General features: G+C 41.2%; 1 protein-coding gene across 3 annotated transcripts; it reads left to right on the forward strand.

The window, feature by feature from the left end:
* The first annotated feature begins 1,888 nt into the window (after positions 1-1,888).
* Positions 1,889-8,757, forward strand: LOC116916539. Of its 3 annotated transcripts, none has more exons than XM_045169524.1 (13): positions 1,889-2,150; positions 3,561-3,789; positions 4,038-4,243; positions 4,347-4,562; positions 4,655-4,933; positions 5,007-5,235; positions 5,313-5,433; positions 5,507-5,663; positions 5,741-6,313; positions 6,383-6,606; positions 6,733-6,892; positions 8,048-8,258; positions 8,373-8,757. In XM_045169524.1, exons 1-13 carry the CDS (start codon positions 2,093-2,095, stop codon positions 8,383-8,385), a joined length of 2,676 nt encoding a protein of 891 aa, XP_045025459.1. In that variant the 5' UTR covers positions 1,889-2,092; the 3' UTR covers positions 8,386-8,757. The 3 variants fall into 3 exon arrangements, with proteins under 3 accessions (XP_045025459.1, XP_045025460.1, XP_045025461.1); XM_045169525.1 differs by having other exon boundaries at positions 4,350-4,562; XM_045169526.1 differs by lacking the exons at positions 8,048-8,258; positions 8,373-8,757 and having other exon boundaries at positions 6,383-6,623; positions 6,733-6,876.
* Positions 8,758-10,434: the final 1,677 nt, after the last annotated feature.

The raw sequence follows: 10,434 nt of genomic DNA on the forward strand, positions 1-10,434 counted from the left end.
GATTCATTTATGGTTGGGTTCGCGAGAGGCGCGGAGACGCTATTAAGGAAAGCAATCCGTCACACTTTATGAGAAGAAAGCAGTCATTGTGACTTGTGAGTAATCCCACATGTGCCACTCAAAGTTTTCCCCTTGAAACCATCAAAGAATAAACCGTTTTGATACAGCTACCGATGTCCGCAATCATAAGTCATGTCTTTGCATGATTCAAGATATTGAATCACGATATCGAGAAAAAAAAGGCAGTCGAGTCATGACTTCCTAAAAGGTTTCCTTTGCTAGTCATCGTAAGAAATTGGATGCTATGGGGCAAACATCGATTTACAGGCGACTACTAGACGCTGAGATGAGAAAGCGGATGTTTATGCCACTTGGTCGTGGCATCGGCTATCAAATGCTTACCTTTAGTCACAATGACTTTTCGTGATGGGTTTCCCATTCCGACGTACTAATGCCCCACTTTCTTTTGTCTTGCAGTGTGGAATCGTGTAATACGATGAAACTCTTTGAATTATAGACTGTAACGAAATAAAATTCCGAAAATCGCGCTCTTTTCCATTCAAAATGGGAATCCATACAAGCATTCCCATGGAGCGCAGTACCTATTTTATGCCACAGAATGCGTTTTAAGTGTAAACGTTTAGCATTGTCCAAGAAATGTACCATTTTGTTTGCTTTGCATGCTGCAGAGACGGATGGTTTTCTCAATCAGTTCGTGCACGACGCTCACGTTTTCAAAACTTTCAGTGTTTGTTTTAAGAAAAAGATGGCGGGAGTCCCGAAACAACGAGAATAAATCAATACGCGTGCCGAGCACGTACGGAATAGTTTTTTTTGTGGGTCAAGACAGCTTTCAAAGAGGTTAGGTAAGCCATCATCTTTTCAGCAGATCATATCTTCCCTACACGTTCACGGTGTTAAGAGGACCACGACAGAACAACAACAACAACAAAAAAAGGCAAGTTTTCTCTTCTACGTTGATTTATTAGCACTATATATTTTTTTTTCCCTTTCTTTTATTTTTATGCGAGAGGACACAAAACAAATACGAGGCCCCGTCACGCTAGCCAACTCCTCCGCACTCTTCCGCCGTTTGCCCCCCCAAGATTCCCGAGCCATCCATCAGAGTCTCAGTATAGAGGGACGATATTCGAAGGACGTGGGGCACTGCCCAAAAGTTTCTTTTTTGCCTTCTCATATTCTTCTTTCAGTCACTGACTCTGGGATTTTTTTTTTTTCAGATTCCTATCCTTCCCTCTTGTCGTGACATCCTGTCTATTAAAAAAAGAAGTGATCTGATCGAGATCAGCCCATCAAATCGTGAATGGGCGGACATCTAGAAAGAAAACAGCCAATTCTGTTCAAGTATCAACTGTATCCAGTACAAATACGTTTTCAAGAAAATAGCGATCAATATTACATAGGGACGTATTCGAGAATTCGAACAAAGTGTAAATGTCAGTTAATTAGATTATGCAAAGGAGAAGAGAAAAAGATGTGTTGACTAATCATTTGCTAGTTTTCTATGTCGTCGATGAATAATAGGAATCAACTAAGATCGAATATACACGCGGAATAATGCGACGACAGCCCAATTTTGGCTTTCTGCCGCCCGCATTCTATTATTCTTATTTTAGTGTAATACGATCGAAAGTATATAGGGGAAAGAAATCGTATATTATACGCGACGGGTAAAAATTCAGCGGGGTTATTTCCCACGTGTCGATCATCACTTTTTTTATTTCGTCTCTCTTATTTATTCATTTGTTGTTGCGTTTTGTTTGTTTGTTTTCATACCAGTCATTCCACTCTTTCTCTGTAGGGGTGAAGAAAGTTTTGGTATAGCGCCCGAGTGGCCGACGTGCTGTTTTTTGGTGCGACTGGCAGTCCCTCGTTCGCTACAGTCGCGCCGGCAGGTTCACGCCGGACGGACGTTGCTCGTATGGCGTGACGCACTTAGACTCTCTAAACATTGCACGCTACAAAAACACATAGAAAAAATTCTGCCAGAACCTATACAGACGAGAGACGCTTCAAGTTTCTATAAGATATTGTTAACGTGCTCCCGTTGTTATTATTTATTCCGGCAGCAATGATGATGCCGATCCTCCTTTGCCAACTGTTGGTATCGTTGCTCTTCGTCTTTTTGGGTAAGTTTTTATTTCGACCCACATTAAGTTGTTGCTTGCGAGTAAGGCGAGAACCAGTAGCTAAATATTCTGTCTACTACTTTTATAGCCGTACATATGCTTTTTTGGAAATTGGGTTATAAAAACGTTGGTGTTGTGACTAGCTTGCAACGGTTTATTTCCTTCTCCTAACTCTTTATTTATTTTCATTTTTTAATTTGAGATTGAATAAGTCGACGCCCAACACTTGACACGCTAAACCCTCAAACCCCCCCTAAAAAATGGTAGAAAAAAAAACTGCATTTTTTTTTCTTCGTGTGGTAGAACAACAACGCGCTTCGTGATAAATAATCTCGTCGTCAAGCATCTGCTGTTTCTGTGTGTTTAATGCGCTCTTATCTCGCGCTTTAATAATAATAATAAAAAAAGAAAAAATATATAGAGTTTTTCTTGAGCCAAAAACAAAACAAAAAAAAAAAAAAAAGATAAAGATTGAGTGTCTGATGTGGTGTGCGCGTTTGGTCTTTTCGATGGTGTTGCGTGATGCTTATATAGCAGCGAAGAGTGGATATAAATATAGTGCGCGTTACGGCAGTAGCACATCGCGAAAGTGAAAAGAAGTCGAGATACGTCAGCGTCTGGAAGATATTATCCGTGTCTGCAACACGCAGCATCTGCACGAATATGTCATAGCTTTAAAATTCGGGCGACTATGTTGTGGAAAATCCTTTTGGCGGCTAGTTTGAAAAGGCGAAGGAAAAAAAAATTGGAACATGGAATGACAGCCAGTCCTCTTCGATCAGAATGACGTGTCACCTGGTGCTCACAGAGGCGCCAAACAATTCCAGTTTTCTTTTTACGTTTTGTTTTCTCAACGTAAAAATCCGCTAAAGGAGATGACGCTTGCTGTTTAGCAAACCAGACATTCATATTTTGTTCCCTATATAGCCTTGGGTAATGTAAAGTTGATTCGTCCTTCATGAAGCTGTTAAAAAAGAATGGCTGGAAGGGAGGCAAATTTCAACGAACGAGCTTTTCCTTTGTAGAAAAAGATGATTTTTATTCTCTTTTTTTGGGGTTTCACTCTGAAAGAAGCGAATGGGAGACAGCAATAAGTTTTTCTCACCAATTGCCTTCTTGCGGGCATGATTGAAAAGAAACAAAAGAACATGACTGTTGCGTGTGTTGAGCTATAGACAAAACACGAAGAACTAAAAGGCGTTGGCTCTTTTTCTCCCAACCGTACAATACACACAACGTAATTCGTTTCTCATTATACCTTATACGACTAGCTCTTTTCTGGCTGCTGTACACACTTGACCATTTCCAGTTCCTCTCTCTGTACAGATAATAAGGCGACCGCCCTTTTTTTTTTTTTTTAGAGCGAAATGATTAAAATCTTTGTGCCTTTCTTTAAAAAAAAAATGACAGGCATGTACGGTGATGCTGCAAGAACAGACCAAATATCGACAAGCCATTGGGCGAATAACCTGAAACGGCATAGTCGAAGGGCAAGTCGACCATGTTTTATCTGCCCGGCAAGTTCAATGATTTCACCCGATAGATACGACGCCGAGTTGTACAACGGGGTAGACGCCCATCATGACGGCGCCGTCCGGATGCCTGAGCCCATCATCCGCCCCTGTCTCTATTCCAACAAGTAAAAAATTAAACAAAAAAAAAACAAAACAAAACATATTCGAGTTTGATTGATCACCTAACAACAACAGGAAAAAAAAAAATAGTCAATTTCCATAAAACAAGGCCATACTGTATCTAAAAGGAAAAGAATCAAGTGAACACCACCCCATTTTTGTTCAAAAAGAAAAAAAGGGATGGGAAACGAACGATAAAGAATTATTTATGATGACGCATAACCGCTTTTCTGTCGAATTTTATTTGCAAAAGGTATCAAAAAGAAAAGATGAGAACGCAGGTGGTCCTCGGCCCTCAGCCAGGTACTCTGTTGGATCAAGGAACACATCGGGTGGTTGTCAAGGTGGCTTATCAGCTGGACGACAGTGACAACAACATCACTGATAGATCTTTAGCCTTTAGGCATCACGCTTACTGTCGTTATAGTCTGCAAGTTATGCCGTCTGCATCAGCCACAGGTAAAACACGCAGTAGAGTCCGTTCAAAAAAATTTCTTCGGGAAACACATAAAATCTAATCGGAGGACATCATCAACATTTGATTACGTCTCAAATGGGTCAGAAGAGAGCCGGGAACGGGTGAGACTGTGCAGGCCGCCACCGTCGCCCGAGTACGGCCGAGTGGCTTGTTCTTCCGTCGGTGATGACGTCAGCATAACGACATGTCGTTACACGTGCGACAATGGATACGTGACGCCCAAAACTGACCGCCATCTCGTCCAACAAAACTGGGATTGTTACAGCGACCCTGGAACAAGCCGACCTCCCAAATGTATCAGTACGTTTGAACAGTTTTGAACCTTTCTGAATGTTTGACCTCTAGAAAGGGTTCAATTTAATGTATTCAAATGATTTCCGGATGTGCGATAGAATTGGAAGTCCCCGTTCCATTGGACTCGAGCCAGTGTTCCGGTCTGAATTTGACCGTACCGGATTTTGAGGACGTCCATCTGGCACTGCCCAAGTTCCAGGCACCGACGACGAACGACAGCGCAGTTCACGTCACATGTGATGTCAATGTCGTCCAATCTAAATCCTTTTCCAATGGCTCTAACACTGACAGTCCCCTAGTTTTCAAACGGTTTTGCGTAGCGAAAAACAACGAGACGGATGCCAAATTCAACTGCAACTACGACGTCCAACTCAACCGTAAAAAAATGTTACAGCTTTTCTTCAGTTGTTGACTTTAAGTGCTTACTTTTTTGATTGAATAATGTGTTAGTTGATCCCGCGTCGGGTAACACCGTCATGTTTGCTGAATTCCGGTTCCAGCTCGGACATTTGTTACCGACGAACCCATCAAACTCCTGGTGCGATGATAGAGTTGGCGTTGAGAAACTCATGGAGACGGCCAAGACGGCCCTGCTTCATCACAATGCAGAAGCTTGTCAAACTGCCAATTGTAGTTTATTGACAGCTCAATGTCATCATGAAATGTCATCTAATAAGAGGTTACTTTTCAAAAATTCCTTTCACTGATTGGGCGGAAGGATATTTAAATCATTTCCTTCTAAAAATAAAATCGCAGTATTGCCATCCTCAACTTGTCGTGGACTGTGGCCGCTAGTTATCAGCCGTTCAGCTACGATGACTATTTTTACGAAGGTTCCGAAGTTCCAGAAGGCGAGATGCTCATTGAAAAGATAAAAGTACCAATTTCATTTCAGCACGTTGTGAGTTCTCTGTGTGATTTGCATTTTTTTTTAAATTCGATTTCAAAAGGCTGAAACGGAAGTTTTAATTCAAAAGAATGCGGATTTCCGCAAAAAACTGGAAGCGGCAGGCGGAGAGCTCCTCAACAAATCCTTTCAGCTGGCCAAACTCGATTTGATTTGTCCTCTGCCGGGTTACGTCGTCAATTCATCCACCAACAATTGCCGTAAGAAAAATCCTCTATCCGCAAAATTTCAACTGGCCGCTTTTATGAACGTTTTCTCTTTGATCTAAACCATGCAGAAAAATGTCCAGTCAACACTTTCCAGTTGAAAGGCAGCTGTCAGCCGTGTCCGGCGAGAACGTATCAAGACAGAGTTGGACAGACGGAATGCCGGCCTTGTCCAAACCGCCCATCTGTAGTCAAATCATCTGAACATTCTAATGCTCGCTGTCAGCACCGACCTAACCGGCCCGTCCATCCATCAATTGTAGCCCTAACGAAATTACCAAACCGCAAGTCACTGGACAGATCCCCTGCCATACAAACTCGGCAATCTGTTGGCAAACTGGGCAAAACAGCAGCCGCACACACTTTGCGCGAAGACGATGACAAACAAACGAGCAGCGACAGCAAACACATCAAATACAAAAACCGTAGACATCATCAAAATTCGTACCAGCTGGCCAGCGGACGAGAGGCCGTTTCTCGAAACTCTTTGACAACAATAAACGAAACATTGGCCGATCCAGAAGATCCGTGTTGGCCAAATCCTTGCCTGGCCGGAGGGACTTGTTTTCGGTCCACGCGTTACGCCGATTACAGCAACCGGATAGTTAGCAGTTTCAAATGTTCGTGTCGAGTCGGAACAAAAGGTCAACATACTTACTATACTTTTAGTTGATTTGATAGAAGCCTGTTGACAATCTTCTTTTCTGATGAAGGTATTCATTGTGAGACGCCGTACTGTCCCACTTTGTACTGTCTGAACGGGGGAACGTGTCACGTCAACCGACAAGTCAAAGGCCATCTAGGACGTGACTTTTTGAACTGCACATGTCCGCTAGGTTTCACCGGTTCACGCTGTGAACATCGGCGCCGAAGCCATTCGAACCATCATGCCAGGATACGTCACAGTCGTCATCATCGTCAAAACGGCTCTTTGCGCGTAAATATCCATAGGCTGTAATACCCTCCTATTTATCAACTACTTTGGCTTCAATTCGGGACAGTGAATCGGTCGCGTGACACGAACCGTATCGTTTCAAAGTACGAAATGTTTATACATTTACAGGGTGACGTGACGCGAGTCGACAAAACAATTAACGAAGGAGCGGCGGGACTAATGGGAACGTACTGCGCTTCCAATCCGTGCAAAAACGGTGGCCGTTGTGTCGACAACTCTCACGCAGCGCCTGGATATTTTACCTGTTTTTGTCCGCCCAATTTCCAAGGTGCTTTTCTCTATCTTATTATCCAGTCGATTTTTTTTTTCCTTTTTTTTTCTAAGCGTACCCATCACCTTTCTTGAGAGAGAGAAAGAGACTAGATCGTGAGAGGATAAACAAAAATCGACGAGTTGAAACTGCGGTAGACTGCGCTGAATGGCCCGTCTCGGCTGGTCTCTATAGGAGGGCGACGGAACAATTGAACAGCTTTTCTTGTGAAAAAAAAAAAATCCATTCATTGGTTTTCCGATGATTTTCTCACAAATCACAACAATACGCCGAGCGGCAATAATAGTATAAGAGGCTATCTCAGATTTTAACGGTTTTCACGTTGAACGGTCTTTGAACTCAATCCTGCAAATGTCGACAAAGAACGTGGCGCGCTGTAATTCGATTTCACAAATATTAACGTTAAAAAAGAAAAGAATCGGATGAAATCTTTTGTTGCAAACAAGCAGCGAAATGCACAATAGAATGACAAGGAATTTACATGTAAAAGACCTCCGAGAAAAATGATGCGAACTTAATAATAGCGGCCGATGTGGGAATCCAAAGAAAAGGCGGACGGTATTTTTATTGAACATCTTGATTTCTTTTAACTAGGAAGGGCTGGGAGTGAAAAGGTAGTTATCATTAATCAACGCCAACCACCACGTCGGCATTGGATATATAGTGTGGCGTTACGTGTAAAATTGTTCAACATTTACATTTTGTTCGTGGCGGTGCTGATTGCGTGTGGGAAAGCGCACAACCACGTTTTTTCCAAAGTGTGCGAAAAGCCGATAACAAATCACATCGACTTTGCTAATGTCCAATGTGGGTTCCGGTTCGATACAAAAAAAAAAAATCCTTTAATGTTTTCTCATTATTGGGCTAACGCAATTTGCTTTTAACGGATTCCTTAATGTGCGATGGATTAAGTGTGGCCATTTCGTTCAATGTCCGGCCATACAGACACGGCAATAGAGATTTAATGAGCCCTCCCTATTTTTATGACGCAAAAGAAAAAGAAACGGTGTCGGCAACAAACAGCTGACATCTGTCCCATATATTTCCAGCTAGTAAGAGAATAGAAAATGAGAGAGAGAAAAAAAAAAATAAATAATTATTATTCGTGACTTGTAGATGCAGTCGATTGAATTGTTCTGTTATTTTTCTCAGGCGAGTTATGCGATTACACACCTTGTCCCGCATCGGTCGCCAGGACATTTTGCCCATCGTTTCGCTATGCATTATCATCAGTGGCTCGTGATCGGAAGAGACACCCTTGCTGGATTCAGACATCGACTGGACATCGCCAGTGTTGGTCACCTCACTCGCCAGCTGCGTTCAAATCAACGCACTTAACTGAAGCGCCACATTACGAAATAGAGTAAAACCATTTTCACCTTTCCCTCTCTAAATTCAATTCTCCAACCTTTTCTAAATTTGAATCGCTTTATAGCATTATACATAAACGTTTTTTTTTTGTTTTTCTTTAATAAAGCACAACATTTTGAACCTTGGCATCGCCAGATGTAAATGTGGCCCCTATTGTTTAGCTTTTCGCTTTTGTTACGCTACACGCGTCTTTGAGTCGACCGGCGTGAAAAAGACATAGGTCTTCTTTTTTGTTTTGTGACATACATTTTCTTTCCCGAAACATGTTTTTAGAATAATAATATCCCATCAAATACACAATAACAGAAACAACGACAGTAACCGCATTGATGGAAAGCTCCCCCTTTTTTTTTCGCATGCTCGTGTCTGTCTTATATTGCTGTTATAAATCCCGTAATGCACATTTCTGTTCCCTCCTCCACTGCCCAGCCACGTCTCCTTGTTTGTCAAATGGAATCGTTGAATAAGTATAAACAGCTTTTCGTGTGTTACGTGGATTTATATTCGGCAATTTAATTTCCTTTTTTCGGTCTTCTAAATAGTTTTAAAATTTGTAACAGTACACGTCACAAGTGACGAGCGTAACATTTAAAATTGGGTGAAAATTGCTATTCACGCTGCAAGGACACCTTGCAAGTGTTTCAATGTTTTTTGGGTTCAGTCGGTCATAAGAAGACAAAACACTATTGTAAAAATATATTAGAAGCGATTTTCAAGATTGATGTTCCACATGTATGATGGAACAGTGACCTGTCAGGTGTTGCAATAATTCACCAACAAACTTCAAAATTAAGGCTAAGATCTGTTGAAGAAAATGAAAAGAAGGAGATTGATAACGATTTGTTTTACTGGTGGGCCATCGTCTGACCTGCTAAGATAGATTGTCTCGGTGATAGATAAATATTCTAACGGTAATCTTGATTGAAACGTTTAAATATAGCTTTGAAAATTTTTTTTTTATAGTCGCTTGTTCTACATCCAGTGATAAAAACGTTTCGTGAAAATGAAAGACGTAAAACGGTTCGGATTAGAAAATAAACTAAAGTAGAACGAGGTTACGCAAGTGGGAATATTCAAAGAGATCATCTCAAGGCAAATGAAAATCTCATCCATTTGAGAGGGGATGAGCTAAAATAAACAGGAAATTTGATTTATGGCTTTGTTGCTAAGGATTGGTCTCAAATGCAAACTCTCGACAAAGGCCATTACACTCCATCGATGGATAAATCCATAAAAGGTGTCTCTAAAATAAAAAAAATGCGACGACTTTAAAAGATTTGCGCTCGTTTAAAAAATTGGTGTTTCGTGAAATTGGTAATACTCGCTAGTGGCAATTCAATTTTACGACCGAAGCGAAAATCGAATATGTCATCCATCAGGCCATTGAACATTTTGTGGACCTTCGTGTGACATGTTTTTTTCGTTATGTTTGGATAAACACACAACATGTGGGAAAATTGGCATCTTTTTAAAAAGGGTCCTCGGGACAAGTTGTTATCGTGACGATGTCTTTTTTTTCCTTTCTTCCTTACCATTTTATTTTTAATACACCGATTTGCATCGTGCAAAATAAAAAACAGATTAAATTTGCCTCGTCATATAGGCTAAATGTAATTCCAACCGCAATTTAAACAAAAAAACAAGTTAAATATATTCACTGGACTGTATAAGGCATATACAGTCGTGCGCGGAAGATTGTGTCGCCTACCGGCCGTAAAGCGCCACAATAACACGAGTGGGGTGGTGAAGGGTGATGACGAGAAAAAGGGAGAAGGGAACGTTTTTTTTTTTTTTCTGTAGCCAAAAAAAAAAAAAAAAGCCACTTGCTTTGACATCAACGAAGAAGAAAAGAACCTTAACCGTTACGAACGACGACGAAGAAGAAGAAAAAAAAAAGGTGTCGAAGCGAATCAGCGATTAGATGACGAACCAGCCACCGTAACAGGACGATGCTCGCTGTTAGTGTTGGCGTTCATTCAATCGAGTCACCTGGTGTTTCGTGTAACAGAACACTCTTTATAGCGTTGCGTCGTCGAACACGAACTGGAGACCTTTTTAAAAAAAAAAAACTATTTAATTCCAGTAAGGACAAATAAATATTTGATAAAGAAAAGAAAAAACCAGGAGTTGACGAGAGACAAAGATTTGAATGAAAAGTTATACGGCTG

Source organism: Daphnia magna, linkage group LG2 (assembly GCF_020631705.1).
Source record: "Daphnia magna isolate NIES linkage group LG2, ASM2063170v1.1, whole genome shotgun sequence".
Lineage (NCBI taxonomy): Eukaryota > Metazoa > Arthropoda > Branchiopoda > Diplostraca > Daphniidae > Daphnia > Daphnia magna.

Excerpts from the sequence above, each read along its gene's own strand:
- LOC116916539 (XM_045169524.1), top strand. The coding sequence starts at position 2,093 with ATGATGATGCCGATCCTCCTTTGCCAACTGTTGGTATCGTTGCTCTTC. Across the intron at positions 4,934-5,006 it reads CTACGACGTCCAACTCAACC|TTGATCCCGCGTCGGGTAAC; the intron begins GTAAAAAAATGT and ends ATAATGTGTTAG. Across the intron at positions 6,314-6,382 it reads GTGTCGAGTCGGAACAAAAG|GTATTCATTGTGAGACGCCG; the intron begins GTCAACATACTT and ends TTTCTGATGAAG.